This window comes from Branchiostoma floridae, chromosome 1, assembly GCF_000003815.2.
Source record: "Branchiostoma floridae strain S238N-H82 chromosome 1, Bfl_VNyyK, whole genome shotgun sequence".
NCBI lineage: Eukaryota > Metazoa > Chordata > Leptocardii > Amphioxiformes > Branchiostomatidae > Branchiostoma > Branchiostoma floridae.
The window spans coordinates 16,518,799-16,543,962 of NC_049979.1; the positions used below are offsets into that span (position 1 = coordinate 16,518,799).

At 39.0% G+C, this 25,164-nt stretch overlaps 2 protein-coding genes across 7 annotated transcripts in view; one reads left to right on the top strand and one right to left on the bottom strand.

Annotated features, from left to right (window-relative positions):
- LOC118411105 (highly reducing polyketide synthase 40-like) overlaps positions 1-4,795 on the bottom strand; it is a 13,640-nt gene extending 8,845 nt beyond the window's left edge. The window contains exon 1 of the mRNA XM_035813142.1: positions 4,661-4,795. The gene's annotated coding sequence lies outside the window, so the exon portion shown is untranslated. The remainder of the gene's footprint in view (positions 1-4,660) is intronic.
- LOC118411115 (multidrug resistance-associated protein 5-like) lies at positions 4,678-25,021 on the top strand. Of its 6 annotated transcripts, none has more exons than XM_035813152.1 (37): positions 4,678-4,801; positions 5,756-5,876; positions 8,058-8,130; positions 8,481-8,622; positions 10,654-10,766; positions 10,902-10,950; positions 13,045-13,294; positions 13,437-13,592; positions 13,704-13,851; positions 14,301-14,534; positions 14,759-14,932; positions 15,168-15,315; positions 15,444-15,592; positions 15,746-15,853; positions 16,232-16,528; positions 16,776-16,847; positions 17,008-17,132; positions 17,375-17,450; positions 17,735-17,938; positions 18,246-18,358; positions 18,588-18,665; positions 18,950-19,015; positions 19,309-19,508; positions 19,877-19,954; positions 20,151-20,254; positions 20,425-20,562; positions 21,043-21,090; positions 21,332-21,413; positions 21,547-21,724; positions 22,036-22,327; positions 22,442-22,531; positions 22,749-22,938; positions 23,145-23,304; positions 23,492-23,570; positions 23,862-23,975; positions 24,140-24,304; positions 24,668-25,021. In XM_035813152.1, the coding sequence occupies exons 7-37, from the start codon at positions 13,056-13,058 to the stop codon at positions 24,839-24,841; spliced, it is 4,479 nt and encodes a 1,492-aa protein (XP_035669045.1). In that variant the 5' UTR covers positions 4,678-4,801; positions 5,756-5,876; positions 8,058-8,130; positions 8,481-8,622; positions 10,654-10,766; positions 10,902-10,950; positions 13,045-13,055; the 3' UTR covers positions 24,842-25,021. The 6 variants fall into 6 exon arrangements, with proteins under 6 accessions (XP_035669045.1, XP_035669085.1, XP_035669053.1 ...); XM_035813192.1 differs by having other exon boundaries at positions 17,378-17,450; XM_035813160.1 differs by lacking the exon at positions 10,902-10,950.
- Positions 25,022-25,164: the final 143 nt, after the last annotated feature.

The following is a 25,164-nucleotide window of genomic DNA, read 5'->3' on the forward strand; positions in this document are numbered from 1 at the left end:
TTTGGTATCAGCTCCCGTGGCGCACTACGCCCGAAACAAGTTAAGCCATAACGTTAATCTAAATGAGATTAGACTCATTGATTCTGTGGAATGGTTATAAAAATTTTGTACTTCAAGTGCAACTTCAAGGCCAATGTATCGTTACGGCTGCATTTCTTCAGTGCCGTTGTCCACACTTTTAAAAATATTCTTTCAAATTATGAGATCCACTTCATACCCTGTCATTAACGGCCAACCCCTGGAGTGGGCTGCCACCGCCATAACCGTCACGTACTATCCCCAACATCCGGGCAGTTTGTAACTTTTGCAGGGTATCTTGTCAAGGAGGACAGCGACAAACAAAAAGTCCTGCTATTTTAGATACCTGGAGACAGGAGCAGACTCATTGTGCGTGATTAAGTGTAGAGGTCGCCAATGAAAATGGTAAGAATAAGATTGGAATGTAGCCAGCCTATGCACGTTTAATATTTGTAAATAATAGACCATTAACAGTTAACGCTGACTATTTCTCGATTCTCTCAGACGAACCGGAGAACGTAACATAATTTACACAAAGATGGTAAACGTTACTGCGAAAAGCAACAAGACCCAGGACAAATACGGTAATCCACGAGTGCCGTAACGTTACATCTACAGGGCATTGGAGAGACCAGACTACGATCCATCAAAATAATGAAGAGCGCGACCTAAACTGGAATTCCTCCACGAGGGTCTGCATGGGGGGTCTTGGTAACGCTTAACAGTAAATTCAGGAGGAGTTACAAAGCATAACAGTAACATTGACGTTCGTTCCTCTTCGTACAACGCTAGACTAGGTTATCTCCATCAGTCCATGGTTGAAAATATCTGACTAATGACATTGTGAGAAGGAAAAGGTACCCAGAACCCAGAGGAATGACAGGGACAATGTCCACTGTCTCAATGACATTTGCTTCCGTGGGTCAGTGTTTCCATCAGAAGAGGCGGCAGCAAATTTCTTATAGGGTGATTTAACTATTTCTGACAAAATTCAACACATGGAGCGCTGAAGGCACGATGCATCCTAGGGGTTCGGGGGGTTCGCTTCCCCGGAAATGTTTTGAATTCATGACCCTCTGAAATGCTATTTCCTGCATTTTCCGGTAAATTTTTCCGACAGAATAATAAAATTTTCATCAAAAGTACACATGGTTGTAGCTTTGACCTCCGGCCTCCGATATATCTTTACCATTTCGAGCTCGGAGGGCACGAGACATTGCAAGATAAGTCCGGGGAAATTTTAAAATCTGGACTGTCTGAAACGCCATTTCTTGCATTTTGAAGGACAAATTTTGCCGGCCGACGAAGCAAAATCATATGACATTTTATTAGACAGAAAAGTTTTTTGGGTGACGACCAACACTCCAAACGTTTTTCCAGCGACCTGGAATGGTAGAGACTAAGTAATTTTTGCCTGAAAGTACGCTAAGTTTGACATTGAAATCTGTATGTGTGAAAAGGTTTTGGGGGGCAACGCTTCCACAACATATTTTTACCCGAAGTGGCCAGGAGGCTCGGAGAAATTTTGAAATCTGGACCCTTTGAAACACCATTTCCTGCATTTTCAGGGGCTCTATCTGGCATTTGACTTCATGGGTATAACTTGTTACGAAGAAATTCTTGGTAACGCTTAATGGTGAATTCAGGATAACAAATAACGATTAACGTTGAATTAAAATGACCAATAACGCTTCACGAAGAATATGCCAATGGCGCTTAACGTTGAATTAGACTAGTGAAATGAAGACCTTGCTAACGTCTATGCTCTATAAACCGTTGGAAGGATATGTTTAGAAACCTCCGCACAAATTTGTGACAACGGGAACTTTGAACTAGAAAGGCCGACATTTGCTTGAGAGCAAATACAGCATATTTCAGCCATCTCCCTCCCCATGCAACAATAGACTATTTCAAAATCCTTCATTTGAAAAATCACTTTTACTAATGACGGTTTAACCCAAAAATGAATCTTACAAACTTCCCCCGTTCAAGAATGGACTCCAGTGCACCCTATGTGAATTCGCACAATAGACCAGTCCAGAAATACTCCCACTGAAACCCTGGCCTTTTGAATAAGAAACCAAATCCAAAATTGAATTTAGCAAAAAAAGGTACCAGTGCATGAAAAGGTATAATAGACCAGTCTAAAAACACTTCCACTAAAAATTGAATTTTGAATCATCACCCGTCCAAAACTGAATTTGAAAAAATCCCCCTTCCGTGTACAAAAATGGACTCTTCCATGTAAAGTAGAGCTGTCCAAAAATACATCCGCTAAAATAGGACTTTGACATAATCACTAAAGTCCAAAATATGTATTTTTAAAAAAGCCCCCCTCCATGCAAGAATGGACTCTTCCAGCACACCCATGTAAAATTGCAAATTTGACCAGTCCAAAAATAACCCTACTGAAAGACTTTGACAAACTTGTAGTCACCAAAGTCCAAAAATGAATTTAAAAAAAAAAATCCCCCCTCTGTGCGAGAATAGACTCTTCCAGTACACCTTCTGTAAAATTGCAAAATAGACCTGTCCAAAAATACACCCACTGAAAGGCTTCACCAGTCCAATTAAGAATTTTTAAAAAAATGAACCCCTCCGTGTAAGAATGGACTCTTCCAGATAACACCGGGCTCGCTGATTGGCTGCCACCCCCCCTCTTTAGGATATAGATTCAGGCTGTGATTGGTTACCTATCAAATTAGATTAAATAGACATACATACCAGTAGGTGTAATCTGCAGTTGGGGGGGTCAACGACCTTAAGGTCATTGACCCCTCTGGCTATTGGAAAATGACAAAAAATCCCCAAATATATCATTTTGAAGTGGTTTATGCCAAAAATTATACATGTGTCATTTGAATAAATATCTAGTGCACCATTTTACCAAAATTTAGGTCATTTAGTTTTAAAACCAGAGCACAGGAGCCAAAAGTGTACGTTTTTGGTCATAAAATGGCCAAATAATCGCAAAATTAAGCATTTTGTTGTACTGTATGCCTCAAGTGTTAATGAATCCATGTGCGCATATGTCTAGGGCACCTCTATACTAAATTTCAGGTCATCCGGTTCTAAAACCAGGGTACAGGAGCCAAAAGTGTCCTTTTTTGGTAAAAAAATGACCAAAAAATCGCAAAAATAAGCATTTCGTTATACTGTACACCAAAAGTGATATTGAATTTATATGGGGGAATTATCAAGGCACATCTGTGCCAAATTTCAGCTCATTCGGTTATAATACCAGGGTACAGGGGGCCAAAATATACAGTTTTGGTCTTAAGATGACCAAAAAACCTTAATAAAATCATTTAAGAGACAGATATGAAAAAAATGAAAAAAACGTCCGAGGGTATTGGCCCACTCTACCTTTGTGCCAAATTTCAAGTCATTCGGTTCAGGAACAACGGAGATACCGTGTTCTGAAGATTTGACAGGAGAAAGAAGAAAGAAGAAACATTACGAATACAATATATTTCACCATACCTGTGGTATGGCTGAAATATAACTAACATTATAAGGAGGTTAGTAACAAAATATGTATGCACACAATATACACCAGAATTATGCAAGGCAAACACTATCTCCCCAAGCCATTTCCATTGAATCAGGGGTCATCCAGGAATCATTGAATTAGTTTAGTTAACTGGTTCAAGCGAACTCCTCTACTTCCTATCAGTTTAAGACTTCATTTTACACAATGTTCAATAGCTACAGCATGATACAATGATACTGGTTGTCACATTAGGTGGAGCATTCCTTGTTTTTTTGTAATGAAGCATTTCATAAACTTGTGCCATGAAAAAATTTGGTAAATAATAAACCTATCACAATAATGCTGCACAAATTGGAGATCAGAATTTTGCAATCCGATTGAAAAAAATGCGTTTACACTCCTTTTCACTCAGTCAATCCGATTATTCACACACATTCCAAGCGAATTGCCATTCCGTACCTGGACTTCAGGTACTTTACTTTCGTACAACATTGTTTGTGGGTTTTCTCAAGCCCACTCTCAATCATGATGCCGAGGGAGATCTGCTCAAATTTTTCGAGTTTGCTCTGTGTTTCCTCTCTCCTCCAGGTTTTTTTCCTTTCCAGACATTATTGATAGGCACAAAGATAAGTAATGTGACCAAAACTGTCAGTGTATGGCGTGTATTCTGGCTCCCGCACTACGCAATCTAACCCTTTGTACCTGGAGATACAACCTCCAACTGGGGGCAAATCGGAACTTTGCATAGAATCTATCTATGTTGCATTGACATTCACGATTCGAACCAATTGGATTGTTTGAAAGTGTTTCAAACTACATCGCGGGGACGGATTGCAAAGGAGCTGGATAGGTGAAAATCCAAGCCGTTTGGAGCGTTCACATTCAAAACAACGATCCGGATCCTTGCAGTTTAATCGGATTGCTTTTTTTGAATGTGAACAGGTCTGATACTTTATAAAACATGTAGGTGGTCTAACAGATGAAAGGTAATGTACAGACTGTCAGATTTCATTGGCTTATTTGCCATCCAATGTTTATGCATAGTGATAACATGTGGCATCAATTAAGACCTGCATCAGAAAGACAAACTTTGGAAGATAGAATAAGTAATAGTGGCGCTAATTTCTTCATATTCATACTTTCACCCACCTTCTGATATCTTGCAGATGTATAGGACAGGATGCAGGATGTTCTTCGGAAGAAGCCAACAAGTTTCCGTCATCTGCCAGGAACACTTGCACTTCCTCTTACTCAAGATTCTAACATGTATGAAGTCAGTTACAGTACCAGGTAAGTTTTTATACTTGCCCTTTGTGCAACATAACAAGTTTATTTGACTTGGTTATTGAAACCTTTCTAGGAAGGGGGGTGTTTTAAGTGGAAAAATTTACTTCCTTATGAGACCTCACGCAAGCAAGTTACGTCATGCTTTTGCTTTTGATGCCATTGCACCAGTCCTGCAAATACTATTCAGCTATAAATGGACTATTAAAGCCTCTCAAAGCCTCTCGAAGCTGATGCAATGGTCAATTGATAAAAGAGACAAAAATTGCTGGCAAAGGGCTGGCTCACATGAGGAAACTTTCTGGTTGTATGACAATGGCATGTCAAAGTCAAGTTTTTTGCTTCATGTGAACACATCCGTGGAGTTGGCAGACTGATATTTTATGACCGGGTCGTATATTAACCTCACTGGGTGGGTGTACGACCACTTGCGGCCACCAGGGTGAGGTCTGCAACACTTCTTGTGAACACAATTGCATCGCCCTTATTTCTCCAGCATAAATCTCTGTTTCTGTCAGACTTCTTTATCTGTATTTTTTCCTTTTTTTTTGCTGTTTCATCTACTTTGCTTGTTTCCTAAGCAGCAGCTCAAACTGGAGCAGTGAGGAAACTTGCTGTTTGATAGGATTGTGGAAAATGATAAAAATGGAGGCATATGCAGAAATAAGTGAGTCCTGGGTCTGTTTGAGAACAGAAAGCTGACAGAAAACTTTGACATGTGTCATTGTCTTACGACCAGAAAAAGGGGCCCAACAAAGATAAAAGTAAACTATTCATGGAGGTTCAGAACTTGGCTGGAAGCCAACTTCAATAACAAAGATGGTCACCTGGGTTGCAACCAGTGACTGCTGCTGTGTGCAGTTCATTGATCACTGGGATATAAGAAAACAATGGTGATCTCATTATGTACACTATTTAAATGTCAAGAATGTTTGAATAACAGTTTTTTTTTAATTCCAGGAAATCTGCACACCTGGGCAAGACACAGAGAGTTGACCATATTTGGTGATATAAGCTAACTTTTACTAAGGATCCAGCAAATTCCTTGAAAAAGAATGACTCACCATTTTACATGGAACAGGTGAGAGTTTTAGTCGTCAAGAATGTTCAAGATAACTTTTTTTTTTGAAATCTACACACCTGGGCCTTGGGAAAGGCACTTTACACAACTTTCCTCACTTTACTAAGGTTAGGGCTGTCCCTCAGATAGGACATTAAATGGATGTCCCATGCTTGAGGAGAGCCACACCTTGAGCACATTAAAGAACCCACCACACTCGTAAAAAAAGAATAGGGGTTCTTCGCGGTGCGAGTGGTTCAAAACCCACAGTCCTTTGGCCACATATGGGGCAATTGCTGTCATATTGAGGTCACCTGAGTTAGCGCTGAATAACAGCTGCTCCATTCTCCTATGCAGAGGGACCACAGTCATGTCGAAACAGGCAGTCAGCTAGTGCCATTGGGGACCGGGCGTAGGAGGATGAGCCGCTCCCGATCCTTGTGATCTATCGATTATGATGACCATCAGAAGAATTAGAAAATTGTATAAACCATAAATTCTCAACATACTTTCCTCTGCAGTCTCTGTTTTATTAGCAAACCTGGTGATCCCTAAGTTTATGGCATCCCTGAAGTCCAAAGTTACAATTGATGAAACAACTTCCTTAATTGTCATATTGGTACTCGATTTGCTAGGTCCAATAATCTGAAGCCTTAGAAACCTTGTCAGATTTGGATTCTCTTTAAGGTGAAATATATTATATATATCAGTGCCATTCTTACAGACAGTCTGAAATTATCATACAAAATTAAGTTGTATGCTATTCACATGATCTGAATTCTAAATTGATCAGCCAAACAGTTCTGATTCTTGAAAAATTTGCAAGAAAATTATTTTCCGAAGAGGTCTGATTACATTACTGTACAACAATGACTTTGATGATAGACAAGACAGGCCAGAGGCAAACTGGCAATTCTGAGAAGAGGCAAAAGTAGCAACAATATCATACTGCTAGAATGAAGCAGGTTGATCATAAACATGTTTTCAATATGGTTTGGTAGTGTGCCAAGTCAGAGGATCAGAGGGTACTGACCTTATCACATAGTATTACAGTATGTTACACTCACCTGGAGGCTTTGTTTTCCATCAAAATCAGTTCACAACAGTCACATGCACACATTATTTACTGTGACTCAGTCATATATGTACTCATAATGCATTCATTGATAACCATACATCACATCTTTCATGTACTGCTAGCATGCCCTACACTAATATTTGTATTTGCATATGTAGGTCAATATATTTGTACATTATTCCAAATGCGAGACCAGATCACCCATACATATATGTGCTGTAATCCTTTTAATGTTATTGATGAAATTTTGTTGCACTGTATCTGTATGTGGCCATTGCCATACGTTGTATGCTGTACAATTGTCGAGCAATAAAGTTCATCCATCCATCCATCCATCCATCCATCCATCCATCCATCCATCCATCCATCCATCCATCCATCCATCCATTTGCTCAGACTGATGGACTTGCATTGTTGCAAGGAAGCATTTTAGCATAGAAATGAAGATGCCTACAAGCCATCTTAAGATTTAAAACTTGAATTGATCATAACAGACTTATGAATTACTGTAAATGCAGAAATATTCGCGGTGGATTAATATTCGCGGTTTTCGCGGCGGACGCTTCACCGCGAAATTAAATCCACCGCGAATATTTCGTCTGCTGGCGCCGCCTAAGGTGCCCCTTTTCCGCTCCATGTACATACTACTACTGTCTTTGTCACTGTATAATGAAATGTTTGACATATTTACTACGGTGAAGTCTTGACTGAAGACACACATGTAATTTTTTCATACGACCAACTGTATTACAGTACTGTACAGTATGTTCACCATGATACAAAGGTCGTACTACTGTATACTATTACGTATTGAGAGGGTAGATACGATTAGATCAGTAACAGTGGCTCACGCAAGAACAAGTCAAAAGCATGGAAACTGTTCTATCCGTCTGTATAGGACCCTTACCGGGTAACCAGCAAGTGTTTTCCGACTGGCGGTTTGTAGAGGCGCCGGGTTTTACCGACGGCAGTTCGTGACTACAGTGCAGTGCTGAAAATGCATTGAATTTCGCGGGATGGCGCTACCGCGAAATTAAATCCACCGCGAAATGTCCATTTTGCCGTATATATCATGACCCTGGACATATCATGTCCAGGGTCATGATATTTATTATCTTTGCCAGGATCACTGCTGCTGGATGTCGTGGAGCCCCTATGACCACTGTGGTTATGGGCTGTGAGTGAGTCCCAGGAAAAGTATGTTCTTTACAGATCTGTGCCTTTTGTGTGTGTGTATATGTGTCTATTTCTTTTGTGGGTCAGCATACAAATGTAACTCAAGAAGTTTATGACTATGAAGTTGGATATGTTTTGACAACATGAAGGACAAGTTTGATACCATCCTAGCATCTTTTTGGGAAATGCAGCGGCTTTCCATGCTGGAGATTTGGAGGAAAAGAACTCGAGAAGGGATTGATGGATTGTCATGATTTTTGGCATGTACCAGATAGCTATATTAACATTTATCGTTATGGAAGTCAGATCTTACAGGATTATGCAAATCAGATGAATTCATTATTATTATGGTTCTTCCAATCCACCACCAGATCTGCTGTGATACATGTAGTTCTGGAACCCAGGGTGACCTTCAGTAACTCGTGCTGACCATCAGTTCACCTGTCACCTGAGTCAATGACCGGTGAAAAGTCATCCCAGATTCTGGGAAGAACTACAATGGCTCACTTCCTAGTATGTGCATATTGCGTACTTGTAAAATGCTTCCGGACCAACAAACATTTGTTTGAGAGGCTAGACTCAAGTTGTTTTTTACCTTCAAGTCAAAGACTGATGAAATGTCATGGCCTTGCAGATTCTGGGAACAACTACAATAGTTCAGGTCCTAGTATTTGCATACTTGTAAAATACTTCTAAAAACATTTGATTTAGAGTCTAGACACATGTTTTTGTGACATTATTGTTGTGACCTGTCGGTCACAAAACAGTACAGTTGTCAGCCCAAAGTCCTTGACTGTAGGCATGATAAATTGTGACATTTAAAGTCTGACTCAACTTTTTCCAAGAATAAGATGTTACTGATGACAGCAGTAATTTTTAGTTCAAGGATATAACATCTATTACCCTAATACCTCCACGTTTACTGCGATTTCACAAGCGATACTAATTTGACAAATGATCAACGTACCATTTTCTTCAGTTCCATGTTGCTAGTACAGCTGACCTTTGACACTTTTTTTGTGTGTCTTTTTTGTCTCTTGTCCTGCCAAAAACATAATATCGTAATTGTAACACACCACGGAATTGCACGGAGTATGGACGCGTGGTTAGGAGGGGGTTCGATATTACCGCCAGGAAGAAACACGGCACAATTAACTGCCGCTACATACCTTTATACATCCTCCCTTGTTCCTTTCTTTCTTGTTAGTAATTGCACAAAACAAAAACCTGCATGAGCATTCAAAACAATCATGAGAAAACGGACGTATACTGTTAACAAATTTTCATTTAACTTTGGTCCGTCACAACTGCAATGACATAAATCTTTACTGCTAGCGTAGGGATAAAATGGCGGGAAAATGGCGGCGTACGTTCAATTTTGCCCATTCAACCGCAGGTCCGGGCTATTATACAACGGGTCTTCACACTTTTACACGAGTTGTAGGTCACCAACAGAAATTTAGTATTGCTGTTGAATCATGCTCGTCTTGTGCCGTGAGCAGGTCACTGGTGTGATTATTATCTACAAATCTGGCGATGAACGTGACAGTGTGTAACTGTTCGTCCCACGTCGAGCTCGCCTGCCCTGAAAAGGGACTGAAAACTTTTGGCATTGTTGTCTTCGAATGCATTGTTATTGAAGCCTTTTTGAAAATGTGTTGAACTCGTGGATGTCTGAAGTGTGCATACCTCGTAAATTACTGTTGCTGCACTAGTACTATTAGATCTCCTTAAATTCATCGTTTATTTATTTGGCGGTATTATAATTAGTGGCGGTATTATGTTAATGGATGGTACATTTGTAAGAGCATCAGGCACTTAATGTGATTTTCCTGTCAATCATGAAGTTTTTTTCACCGCATAATTTATATCTTCATGTTTAATTGGGAAGATTCAGTGCAAAATAGCCCACAATTAAGTACTGTAAATTCTTTTATTTTTGTAGTATAAGGGGATAGGAGGTTCTTGCTGTGTTTCAAGTTTGCGGTTGGAAAAATTCTTTTAGCACATTAAAGCATGGGTAAACTAATAATGTTAAAAGATACTACTGTAACAGTATAATTACATGTACATAGAGCACAGTCACTCAGATTCATGTGCATCATAGCCTCAGGCATACAGTAGCTTTGGGATTGTTTACAGAATTACACCAGTTACATGATACAAATGTATAAGGTTACAGCAAACGTGCCAGGTTAGACAAAATGACCTGGGCTATTGTCTCAGTGGGATTGATCAACATACTATAGTACAGTACTTGACTGCTTTTGTGTTGTAGGCATGCGCTGAGAGGTTGTTAACAGTTTAACAATGACATCACAAGGAAGGAAATTGCCACAGGATGTGGCTTTGTTTCCTCTTCCAAGAAGAATTAATGACAGGAGAATCAACAAAGGTTCAACTTTTGTTGACCTTTAAGCCTCTGACATTGCACACTGTGTAATTTTGTATGATTATGTTAGATATGTCTCATTGACAGCTAAAGGAAGTAATGCCATAAAAAAAATGTGTAAAATGTACATATTTTCAAAATTTCCTCAACAGAGCAGGTACGATCTCTGGTTACAGCTGTACTCCAGCGACTGAAAAGTTCCTTTTCCAAGAAAAAGTACAGAAGAGTCAACAAAAGCACGACCTTTGTTCTGTGTGCGTACCCGGTAAGTCAAACCCAACATCTGACGTTGTTGCATGAAACACACCGTGTACTATTGATCGTGTCAGACATGTTTATTGACACTGAAGTTAAGTAATGCCATCGTAAAATGTACAAAATGTACATGTATTCACAACAGCCTCACGCTTGAAGCCTGTTACTCGACTTGGGACCTGTCAACAAAACAGGTATGAGTACTAGTACTGATTTCCTTCCTCTAACCAGACTATGTTTATATGTAACAAAACAAGTGCTTTTAAAAAAGCTGGCATTTTGCCAATGTTTGCGTGTGTGAACGTTTTTTTCTAGTTATTAGAATGTCATATAAATAGAACAGAGTAACTAAACCTGATATTGGCGCATGGAGAGATTCACATCTGAATCTAGATCTAGACGCCACCTGTTAAAATTTGCGTGAACTGCAGCAAATTTCACTACACTGCCTGTTTTTGAGTGAGCTCTGTTGCGGGGCATTTTTAAGTTTTTTTTTTTTAATTTTTATTTCTATTCGGCAAAAAAACGAAGCGGCGAATCCGTTAACCAAAGAAATAAATTGGTGTGGCCAAATGGATGTAAAAATTAGTATTTTAATGGATGTAAAAAAGAAAAAAAAAAAAAAATCTACCTCCCCGGATTCGAACCGGGTGCATTGGTTTAGAATGCGTAAACTTTAACCACTGCGCCAGTGCGAACATGTTGGAAAAATGCCTGTTTTAACAGGTTTAGAAATGTTTGGCATGGATTGAACAGGTCCGTTCATCTCAACATCACAACGGCGACTATTCTGGCCTCAGAGCATTTTGCCGCTAAGGCGGCAAAATGCAAAAATGTAATACAGTCATCAATATGTAGATTTCCTGTGAGCACATTTTAAGGTTTATGTTTGGTCTTTGCTTTTGATATTTAGAGATATTCTATCAGCCCTTAAACAGTTGCTAATTAGGCCATGTTGATTTGATTATATGGATGACATCCACTGGGAAGTCCAAAACTGATGCGAGCGAGCGAATAAAAAAAAAGTTTGGCCCCCAAAAAAAGTGGCCAGGAAGGTTTAACATAGGACTAAACACACTCAGTATGCTATACCAACAGTTAGGTGTAGGGACCAGTACATCATACGGGTGCAAAACATTTTTTTTCTTCTTCAAGTTCTTGGACCAATCCGAAAAAAACAGACCAGAAAAAAAATTGGAGGAACAGGTTTCGCCAATTACAAAATGGACACACTATGTTGGCAGGCATTTGGGGTCTTACTGGGGGCCAAGAAGACAACAAGAGCGAAGTCAAGTAGAGTTTATATTCAATTGTACCAAGTTTCTACAGTCAAAGGTACAGAGACAGTTAGCCTTTATTACATGGAGATGGGATTTTAAGATACCAGTGGGAGTCCAATAATCCACCAAACAGATTCCTTTGTAGCAAAACTGACCAATTACCATTGTTTTGAGTATTGCCAGTTCTCAAGTTTCCAGGTCCAGGTTCAGGTCCGTACCTGGAAATGATCCTCTGGATCTGAATTTTATTGTACTGGTACCTCCCCCTACCAACAATAGATTTTTTCTTTCTGTCCTTTCACATCTTATTATTTGACTTTAGATTTATTTTGGCATTCTATGGCATTAGTTATCTGTTTTCTGATACTTTTTTTCAATCTACGGAATATTTGTGCTCATTTTACAGCTGCTTTGCACAATTTATGGTGTGGTTGAAAACTTTTTTTTTTTGGAAACGGCCGAAAATTGGTGCAAGCGCGGATGTCATCCATATAATCAAATCAACATGGCCTTATATATAAAATAAGATTTTGTCCACTTTGAATTGGCATTCTTTAGTATGCTGAGTGATGTAGTGAACAATAAAGTAAACAAGCAGAGTCTTGTACTCTAGATCTATAGACAGCTATATACAATGTATTACATGTAATCATAACAGGCAACCATCATTTCTAAGTTGGAATATATTAAAACCTGGTCCAATTTGTTCATCATGGACTATTGTACATGGAGATGGGGATATACCTACACCGTAGTACAGCACAACTCTGAAAAAGTTTCTTGACTACATGTACATGTATGTACTATAATTGTAGTCACTGTGATATTATAGAATATTGACAGTAATAAATCTCTATGTGGTAGATCTACAAACTCTAATAGTAAAGAGTATTCTATTGATTATAAGAGATGTCCCACACCTGTACATTTTCATTCCTTTGTACATATAGTTTTCTTAGGAGCACATACATATAACTATGTGATCTCATCCTTATATTATCATCACAGATTGACAACAAATGATGACAAGTGAAAAAAAAAGCACCAGCAAGAATGGTGCTGCTGTTCCTACACTGGTGGATGGAACACATTTGACAGAACATGGCAGCGGGGACTCAGCTAGGGAAACATCTGTAAATGGCTCCACATCAAACTACAGGAGCACAGCCAATCTTATTGAAGCACCCTCATCCAAAGACACAAGCTCAAAATACAGTGAGACACTGAAAATCCTCCTCCCTTGGAGACCGACTAAAAAGTAAGTTGCATATTAAAGAAATGTTGCTATGTGTAATACCTCATTTTGCTGATGATGTAACATGGATTTATTTGTGTCATTGACATTAATAGATTTGGTTGTAATTACTCCTAATTTCTCCACAACTGTGTATATCTGAAAGGGGGAGCAAGTTTCCACTGGATGACTCGGGTCTGTTTGCCAACATCTATGTACGATGGATGGACCCTCTGGTACGGAAGGCTACCAAGGGGAAAATCAAGCCATCTGACTTGTTTGAGCCATCTCCAAATGACAGCGCTGAAGCTCCAAGCAAAAGGTGGGCTTGAATTTGATCTACCAGATTTTCTTAATATTACATGTATTACATATTGGTATTGATTATAAATCTGTTATGTTTTTCAGAGTATTATATTTTTTGTGTTCTCAGATTACGTGATCTGTGGGAAGAAGAGGTGAAGAAGAAGGGTATCGCAAATGCATCATACTACAGAGTTGCACTTCGGTCAATCCGCACCAGATGGATAGCTTCAACACTGGTTCTACTCTTGTCTCTCATGTGCTCCTTTACATCAGCGGTATGTCATAATCAATTGATCAATCAATCAATCAATCAATCAATCAATCAATCAATCAAAATGGTTTATTCATAATAAAAACAAGACACTTGTAACCAGAGGCAGAATTACGGCCTTGCTGTACAGCTCCACTGCGCTGAAGATACAATAAAATCATACCAAATGATAGCAATTCTCAGTATTGGAAATTTCTACTATAGTGAAAATTTAGTGTAAAAATTTTTATTATCATTCCATATTGTACTATGGGAGCTTATGACGTATAAATCATGCAAATTGTATGACAGCAGTGACTGTTCAGTTTACTACAGTCACCTCTGTTACCCAATTCAATAATACTCTGCTCAGTTACACTTACAGGCTGTCATTTCGGTATGTGAATCAAAACATGATTCTCTTAAGAGTTCTTTTTTTTTAATGAGTTTTGTTTCTTTTAACCTTGGAAATAGGCAGTGATTGTGAGGCAGCTGTTAGAATACACTGAAACACCCAACCCTGACTTTCGGATCGGCATCGCCCTTGTGCTTGGGATGCTCTTTACTGAGTTGATGAGGGTCTGCACCATCAACCTGGTCTACATCTTAAACTACCGCACTGGGATCAGGCTGATGGGAGGAACACTCACCCTGGTGTTTGAGAAGATCTTACACCTGCGCAGTCTGAAAGACAAATCTGTTGGAGAGGTATGTGATGTTTAATACTTAAATAGTTTAAACATTACTTGAAATCCATTGTTATAAGTTCAAACTTTATACTATAATTCAAGTTATACTATAGTCATGAATCAATAAAAAAAGAACAGTTGGATTCCCAACTGATTGTTGAAATGAAATTTAGGTTTTGGTATGTTATCTCTCAATGATATTATCATTCCTAAGTCAAACTGGTAGTTCCTTTTTACACAAAGTTGGTGAACTTGCTGTCCAATGATGGCATGCGGCTGTTTGAGTTGACGACCTTTGGGATTTTCGTGGTCAACACACCGATATTGTTCATCCCTGGGAGCGTGTACACCTGCTTCATCCTGGGCCCGTGGGCTCTCGTTGGCGTGGCTACATTTATTCTTTTCCTGCCTGTACAGGTGAGCCCCCCTTTTCCTTGTGTTTCATTTTACGGTACAGAACCAAACATCCAAACCCATCAAATTATCACATGTGCCTGAATTGGAATTTTAATCTGCTATTTCTGCTTTCAAATGGCATTGTTTCTTTAATTTTTTCAGATGCCTGAAGCTTTTTTACTCCAATTCTAAGTAGTATGTATTCCTTGGGTGGTGATGCAATTACAATAATGGATATACTCTTTTGCATTTGCAGTCATTGCTCGGCAAGATCGTGGCGAAAGTTCGACGCAAGTGCATTGGCATCACCGATGAACGTGTACGTATGATGAGCGAACTGCTGACCAGCATCAAACTCATCAAGATGTACGCATGGGAGAAGCCTTTTACAAAGAAGATTGGTGGTGAGTTTTGTTCAAGCAAACCTTTTTCATTAATAGAGAATAGTTTTTACATAGATATAGTAACTGTGTATGGTGCTTGTTGTTGATGGTACTGAAGATATCCCTTCTCTGATATTTTCTTATCACAGATGTGCGGAACAGAGAGAGAAAAAAGCTGGAGACTGCAGGCTTTGTTCAGGCTATGAGTATTGCCTTCAACCCTGCAGTCCCAGTCATTGCTGCTGTACTGTCTTTTGTTGGCCATACCATGTCTGGGAACAACCTGACACCTGCACAGGTAACCATTTAACAAAGTCCTTAAGTACAACTTTGTATTTAGTTTTTACATTGCTTTGTTTCAACACTTAACGTTAATTTTACCCTTGGCACTTTGTTGTGTCAAAAATGAATTTCCTTTTTTACATCCATGCCAATTTTGTTTTTCTGCCAGGCATTTGCTGTTGTTTCCGTTTTCAATGCCTTGCGGTATGGACTGGCTCTCTTGCCAAACTCTGTACGTGCATGGGGAGAAAGTGGAGTGGCAGCTAAAAGGATTAAGGTACAGTATCATATTTAACAATGATGATATGATTTAGTGTACCATTTTTTTCCAGTCATTTGTTTTGTATAGATATCTTGTTAAGATGTTTTGGCCACATGTTTGTGAAGAAATCATCATAGTGACTGTGATTGTAGCGACTGTGATTGTAGCGACTGTGATTGTAGCGACTGTGATTGTAGCGACTGTGATTGTAGCGACTGTGATTGTAGCGACTGTGATAGTAGCGATTGTGATTGTAGCGACTGTGATTGAAACTTAATGAAATATCTTGCATTTGATAGACGATATCCATACTGTTGTAACCAAAGACATCATTTATTTCCGGCAGAACAACTGAATGAATGAATATATGTTTATATCATTTCTTACCTTAAGAGTCTTCTCATCATGGAGGAATTGCAGCCGTACAGAGAGAAACCTGCAGATCCTGACACTGCAGTGGACATCAAGGCAGCTACGTTTGGCTGGGATGTCCTGGACATCAAAGGGGAGAAGAAACGAAAGGCAGAGGGGTCGGAGAAGAAGGGAAAGGGTGGTCCACGTGGGAGGGGCAGGGGTGGGGCCCCAGCAGGAAAACAGGCACAGAAGGGCAAGGAGGGAGGGATGGATGAAGAGGAGGAAGAAAGGAAGAGAGTGCCTATTCTATTTGATATAGATCTCACCATCCCTAAGGTAAGTCACATTGACTTAATTTTTGTTCTTTCGTTTAATATACCTTCTAATGGCAATCTGACGTTTTGTAACAACTCTTTGCATTATCGATCTGAATTCTATTGTGCTTTAAGTTTTTATACACGTAGGTTGTGTATAAGCTCTGCATGTACTATGCCTATGTATAATAACACTGTTTATCTATATGCTTTAATTATTATATGCTACAAGGTAACAGTTTCATCCACATTACATTTCAATTTTGCAGGGTTCCTTGATAGGTGTGTGTGGCAGTGTTGGTTCTGGGAAAAGTTCCCTGATATCTGCAATTCTTTCACAGGTTTGTTTATCTTTGAGTTATCTCATTGATGGAAATAACATAACCTAATGATGGGGGCCACAAGTTCAAAAGCAAATTTTGGCCATTTTTTTAACATTCTTTTTGACCTACATGTATGTTGTACAATAAAATCATAAACTTGTTTTAAACTTTATTTCAGATGCGATTAATGGCAGGAAGTGTTGCTGTGGATGGCAGATTTGCCTATGTAGCACAACAGGCATGGATCCTAAATAAGTCAGTCCAGGACAACATCCTGTTTGGACAGCCCTTTAACCAGGAGAGGTGAGATGTGCTCTTGTGTGTATATATAGGAATTCTCCTGTTCTTTATGATAATGTTTTCATATCTATCCTTTTTGTCTACTTTGCTTACTGTGTTTGGTGCAACAAGATTAAAATCATACTTTAATTATTTTAATATCACCTTGTCATGTACACTCTTTACTAAGGTGTATGTCACTACACAGTGACAAGTACATGTTACCTCATAAAATAAAAGTTTGAAAAAATGTGTTTTTTTCTCAACAGATATAACAGGGTTGTTCATGCCTGTAGTCTCCAAGCAGACTTCAAACAACTTCCAGATGGTGACCAAACTGAGGTGATAAAACACATACAAATATGACATAGACAGTGTTTTCTATTTAAATTGGTATGATCATCAAAATCAGATTTGTAGCATTTCAATGAAGATATCATCCAAAGGGACTTCTTTGTCTTTTTTAACTTAAGACTGACATTTTCTGATAAAAGTGACACTTTTTACTAGACGAGTCTGTTTTTCTGTTGGCTTGTACTGTTAATCCTCAGATTTTCTGGTAGCTTGAAGTATTAATCAAAGGTATATGAAACTTATGTTAACAAACATCCTAACATGACTCCTAGATCGGCGAGCGTGGTGTCAACATCAGCGGCGGACAGAAGCAGCGTATCAGCCTGGCCCGAGCCCTGTACGCTGACAGGGATATCTACCTGCTGGATGACCCCCTGAGTGCCGTAGATGCACATGTGGGAAAACACATCTTCCAACAATACATCCAGACCGCACTCAAGGATAAAACAGTGCTGTTTGTGACTCACCAATTGCAGGTAATACCCTACAGTATGTATCCACCCTCATTTAATCTTCACTGGTGCATTCAGGATGTGTACTACATTTGTATAGAGGAAATGTGTAAATGTTAGGCATCTGTCTTGTTTACCTGAGTATGCCAGTGACTTACAGAAGACAAGATCATGTAACTAAAGTAACAATTTGATAATCATGTTTTTTTTCATTCAGTTTTTAGTTTAAAGATTCTTGCAATGTTTCTTGTCTGGGATCGATAGGAACTTGGTAGAAAAGGACATTATGTGTTGGCGTACTTAACTACTCCTATTTTTCCTTCTGAATCAGTATCTCAAGGACTGCAATGAAATTCTTGTTTTAAAACATGGGCGCATCACTGAGAAGGGTGTGCATAGCCAACTGATGAGTGCTAAAAAAGAGTATGCCAACCTCATCCATAGGTAAGATTCTCCTTTCATTTTGTGGCTATCATTTAGCCATAAAGGTGATCACTATAAGTGTCTTATATAATACTTGTATGTAAAAGCTGTCGAAATGCTTAAGAACCCAGCTATGGAAGCTGTGTATACAGTATACTTGTAATGAGACATGGCACGTAAATATATGTTATACATGCAGATGCATCTGGTGATTGTTTGTATTGAATAAGGGATCTATTTCACCATGCAGCTTCCATGAGGATGGAGAAGAACAGGAAGAAGGTGACATGATTGTCAATCAAGAAGATGTTGAAATAATGACAAAAAGGTCAGATATTAGGCTGTTTATTTACAAATATATGCACATTATAAGTTACTATGATCATCCTTCTCTCACAAGCTATTCATAAAATGAAACTTCAACAAATGAAACATCAACCTATTAGTACAATTATAAATTAAGACAGTTTACTTACTTTCTAATAAACTTTTGACTACACTAGTAGTCCACAATGTTGTAAATTATGATTGAAGAGGCAGCAGAGATTTATGTTTACATGTGTGGTAGGTGAATCATTTATAGTCTCTACCTTTGCTTTGAATTTGTTTTAGTCCCTTGAAGACTGAGTCTGTGCAAGGGTCACTCAAGAGGAAAGACTCCAAACGTTCTTCTAAGAGGTAAGACTCTCCACAAAATGGGGAAAAAACAACTGATTCCTCCTTATAGCTGGTGTCTCTCATAAACAGATTCTGTATATGGAATATTGTTGGAACAAGGATGATTTATTGGTAACGATTATGCATTGCAGTGACCAAATTAAAAGTATTTCATTGGAATATATAGCTTAGCATGATCATCCTTCAGCTGCAACTTACTCTTAATGTGCCTTTCTCTATTTTGTTTGGATGTTATTCGTATCAGATACTGAGTTGAATGACTGACTTATTGTGTAACTGGTCTTCTTTACCAGGTCTCTGAGAAGAGAAGACTCCACACGTGGCTCCACACGACTGAGGCGTTCCTACAGTGTTCGCTCCACACATAGTGCGACCAGTGAGACAGCTGGACACATTGAGGAGCCTCCTGAGATAGAAGATCTGGATGTGAATCCACAGGATGGGAAGAACCAGGATCTAGATGCACCAAAGAAACAAGGGGATGGCCCTAAAGGTGACTTAAGTAATGCATTAATTTATGTAATGATCATGCATCACATATGTTGCAAGTGTTGTACTTTTAGTAAGATTTTCCATGGATCCTTAAGTTACTTGAATTATTCTACCAATGGTCCACATAAGTGTGTACTTGGGTGGTCAGGACCAGTTTCATAACTGTACAATGTTTTAAAGATGTTTCTTGCTTTGATTGCAGACTAATGTTATCCATGCACAGATTGAAGACGTTCTGCTAGGCTCAGTTTCCCATGGCTATTGCACAAGTCTAAGACAGATCTCCCATGCTACAGTTTTGTTTGACAGTAAAGGTGAAAATTTAAAACTTCAATTCAGTTTAATATGTTCAACAATATTTTTTTTCAGCACTGGTGACTGAAGAGGAGAAGTTTAGGGGCTCTGTGACCTTAAAAACCTACTGGTCATATATCAAGGCAAGTGGAGGTAAGTCAAGCTTTGTAAAAGACAATTGAAGTTGCATCTTAAGTGAACACAATTTTTTTTTGTACATCTCACATAACTTGTATACATGGATTCATGTCTACCAGAAGAATATGTTATAAGTATTAATTTCTAATCTTTGTTGAATATGTTTAGCATGAACACTATTGTATGATTGTATCATTTTACATATTGGCAGGTTTTATCGTGTGTTCCTGCACTCTGTTGCTGTTTATCCTGAGCACTGGGTCAATGGTCTTCAGCAACTGGTGGCTGACATTGTGGCTCAATCAAGGCAGTGGTGTAAGTACAGGGGACAATCCTCACTTGTTATAAGATTATTATCTTTGATATGTTAATGGGAAATTATAGCATCTCTGTTCAGTTCTCAAAAAGAGATTATGATTATTAAATGCTATTATGTCTGTTTGCCGCATTGAATATTTTTTTCACTTTAAATTGTTTTGCCATAGGTGCCATACAATGAGTCTGATCCCAGCACCCTGAACATTACTGAAAACCCCAGGCTGAACGTCTACATCCTCATCTATGGCATGTGTCTTGTAGCTGTCCTGGTGTTGGCATTCATCAAGGGGTTCTGCTATGTTAAGGTACGTATAAGACAAAAGGATGTAAGGAAGCCCTGGACTGAAATAACTTGTCATGGAGTCATTTGATTTAAGAAAACTATGTTTGTGAGATCAATTAAGATACTGTAAATGCAGAAACTTTCGCAGTTAATGTTCGCGGTTTTCGCGGTGGCTGCTTCACCGCGGACTTAAAACCACCGCAAACATTTTTCCATGGCATTAAGAGACTACAGTGCATGGTGCTCCTGCGAGCTTAAAACCACCGCGAAAGTCCTTTTTCCCGCTACAGCAAAATTAAATCCCAGCGAGCTTAATTCGTAATTCAGGCTTGTTCTTACGATAACGTTTTCATGATTCCTTCTAGTAAATGCAGAACTTAACTAATAGCCTGGTACTACATAGATAGTCCATGTATAGGCAGTAGTTATGTCTTTCATGTCTACATGTCCATGTTAGATGTTATAATGTTTCTTTACAACAAAAGTTAATTTTTACTTGTAGGTCACTCTTGGTGCATCGTCAAGATTGCATAAGGCTGTTTTTGCATCGGTAAGTTTTCTAACGTTTTGAATTTGTACATCATAACATTGCCAGTGTATGCTTGTTTGTAATATGCCTTGCTGAGAGTTTGTTCATGCTAGATTTAGCCACAGAAGGCTACAGGAACTTCAAAGTAAAAATATATTTAATTAACATGTCACATGTAACTTCATAATTTGCTAACCAACAAGTCATGAGTTCTTAATGGAATGTGACAGCTGGCTGATGTATAAGACTGTCTTGGTTTTAGATTCTCCGTTGTCCGATGAAGTTCTTTGATGTGACCCCAACTGGGAGGATACTCAACCGCTTCTCAAGAGACCTTGATGAAGGTAACACTTTTTTGGGTTGTAATTTTCTTCAGTCATGCAAAGTATTGATTATTTTTTTAAATGTCTTTAGTAATTCAAAGTATATAATATGCCAAGAGCTCCCTTCTAACCAAAGCCTTTCTGTTCTTCACAGTTGATGTTCGCCTGCCACTCAACATGCAGGTTTATTTGGAAACTCTCTTCATTGTTGTTGCCTCCATTCTGAACATATGTGTAGTCTTCCCTTGGTTTGTGTTGGCACTGGTGCCCCTGGGTATCTTGTTTTTCTTGGCCAACTACTTCTTCAGACATGTCATCAGGGAGCTGAAAAGGTGAGTCAGCAAATTCTTATGCACAATGTATTATATCGCTGCCATTATACACTCCATTGTATACACAGTTTGCACCGCAATAACATATACAGAAGATCTCTTTTTGGATACCTTTCTTATTGTAGCTATTCAGGAGGAACCAATCATTTTGGTGCATCATAGATGCCTGCTGTAATTGCTGACAATCAGCTGTAACACTTGTTTACATACTGCCTATGACCAAGGAGATTGACAAATTTGCTACTTCTATCTAAGATTTTAGAAGTAGCATTACTGAATAGCTTGTTGAAAACTGATATTCCCAACTGCAGGTTTGACAACATCATGAGATCTCCATGGTTCTCCCATGTGACTGCCTCTATCCAGGGTCTGCACACCATCCATGCCTACCAGCAGGAGAAGGAGTTCCTGCACAACTTCATTACCCTCCTAGACAGGAATAATGCTGCTATGTTGATGTATAACATGGGCACAAGGTGGCTGGCTGTCCGCCTGGACTCCATGGCTCTTGTCATCAACACAATGGCTGCCGTCATGGTAGTTGTGTTCCATGGACAAATCCCTGCATCACTAGCTGGTCTGGCCTTGTCTTATGCCATTCAGGTGAGTGGCCAGCTCTAACAACATTAAGAGTAACATTCAGTAGTAAATCAGTGCACTTTCTGTACATTATAGTGATTGTTAAGTGTGTAATATCCCTGTTTTTTACCTTTTCAGACATCTGGGCTCCTACAGCTGATGGTGCGGACAGCTTCAGAAACAGAAGCAAGGTTCACTTCGGTTGAGAGGATAACTCATTACAGCAATGTAAGTGGATCTTTTACTGTGCAAACATGCATGATGTTTTTCTGTATCAACAATAACACTGAACTGTGATATAGCCAGAGTAGAGCTTAAGTTAGAAGAGACTTTTGGATTGGGTTAATTTGTGTAAGACTTTTAATTGTATGCTAACAGACTCTAGATCTAGTCAATGTTAAAATCATTTTGATATTGCTGACACTTTTCTATCGTCTGTTTTTAGGGTTTAGAGGAGGAGGCACCAGCAAGGATAAAAGGTACAGATCCAGCAGAAAGCTGGCCAGAACAAGGCCAGGTGCAGTTTGACCACTACAAGATGCAGTACAGGGAGAACCTGCCCTTGGTGCTGAAAGGCATCCACTGTGATATCCATACTAATGAGTCCATTGGGATTGTTGGCAGGACAGGATCAGGTAAAACTTGGTTTATAGTATTCATCTACCCTTGTTTGCAGTTTCAAAATCAGGTTCTCTTCTTTTTGCTGACTTTCAGTCTTAATCTCTTTAAACAAATAGAAGTATTTCAGGCCAAACACTCCGTTGCTGTACCGGGAGTGTCTTCTAAAATTGTCATATTACTGCTGTCATATGATATGAATGAATTCTTGTATCTTGTGTAGGGAAGTCATCCCTTGGAGTAGCCCTGTTTCGTTTAGTTGAACCAGCAGATGGAGTCATTTCCATTGACGGGGTGGACATCAGCAAGATCGGACTGCAGTCCCTCCGCAGTAAACTGTCCATCATTCCGCAGGACCCTGTGCTATTTGTTGGCACAGTTAGGTATGGAAAATTTATTCCTATTCAAATCAAATTTAGACTTTTCAAGACCATTTAGATACTGATTAGATACTGTTTTACCATGTTTAGCTAAAGAGATATGTTTTGTTCTACATTTGATGATAGAAACTGTAGGATAAGTGTGAAATGAATTGAATAATGCTTATGACTTCCTTTGTCCTTAAAACAGGTACAACTTGGACCCTTTCAATCAGTACTCAGATAACCAGTTGTGGCAAGCTTTGGAAAGGTCCTACATGAAAGACAGGGTATGTTGTGGGCTTATCTGAATCAGAATCAATCAATTTAAGGCTTTTCTCTTCATGAAACCTTTTCATAAAATTTACTGTAATGGAATAAATGTTGTCCTCAATCTTCAAGAGTCAAACTTGTATCTTGAGCAGGAATTTAACTAAATCTTAATTGTCAGATGCAGGGTTTACAAACAAGACAACTGTAATACTAATACTCAGATAGCTGTGCTGCCTGTGCCTGTGCAGTATGCTTTGATATGGTTATGTTGAGTATACAAATGTATCGTGAGTTTTTCTTTCCTGTAGATCTCAGCTCTTGAGAAACAACTTGAAGCTCCTGTGATTGAGAATGGTGAGAACTTCTCTGTGGGAGAAAGACAGCTCATCTGCATGGCTCGAGCCCTGCTCAGGAACAGTAAGGTATGTCAGTTACAGCTTATCAATTTATCTAGCCACCATCATTTTTCTCTTGTGAATTACCCAGAAAAATGAGCAACTTACATCACATGTGTAACACACTTATATTGATAGTTATCTGTATGAAAAGAGCTCATCAAACACCTCTCCTTTCTTGCCAAACACAGATAATCCTGCTGGATGAAGCTACTGCTGCCATTGACTCCGAGACAGACAGCCTGATCCAGAAGACCATCCACGAGGCCTTCACAGGCTGCACCATGATGACCATCGCTCATCGCCTGAACACGGTCCTTAACTGTGATAGGATCATGGTCATGGAGGATGGACATGTGAGTATGCTGACTTACTATTAGTCATTGAGGTGTATTGTCAAGTTTGTTTGTTTTTGTTAAAAGAAACTGCACTTAACGGACAATCAGTAGAACAACTTGATATGTAGAAAAATTTATATGTTACAGTGATATGACAATCCACTAGACAGTATGCATGAATATTCAAGTTGACATACACATGTATGGATTTTGTTGAACAGATTCAAGGAGTTTCAAAACTGAAGTCTACTTTTAATCTATCAATCCGACTTTTGTTAAGCAGGAGACACAGTGATGTGATGACACCTAAGAGGAAAATGATACATGTTACACAATATGTAGATTTGTAACACATTCTCCTCCTTGTTATTACCCTGTAAGTTGGTGGAGTTTGACACCCCAGCTGCATTGATGTCCAAGACAGACTCCCACTTCAGGGCCATGTTGACAGCTTCTGGCACTGATGTCAGTCGATATCTGACAGGGAGTGCCCAAACATCTGCCACCCTGGGAGGAGAGGAGTCAGGGGAGGAGGAGTATGACACCAAACTGTAGGGAGTTTAATGGCACATGTACTGTAGTAGTAGTAGGCATACTTGCATCTCTTGGGAAGAATATCTATGAACAAATGTTTTCCTGAACAATAGTTTGTCGACATTTTAATTAGGATATTGCCTTCAAGTTACATTTGAGCATCATAGATCACAATGTTTTAGCTTTTGAAAGTACAAAAAAGAGTTTAGGCAAACATTGCTTTTGAAGTTGGTTGTAACAGATTAATTGATTTTACACTATGGTCTTTAGAAATGGTTATGACAATTATTGTTAGTAATGTATGGAAAGTGCAATAAGGTGACAAGATACTGATTCAACAGTGC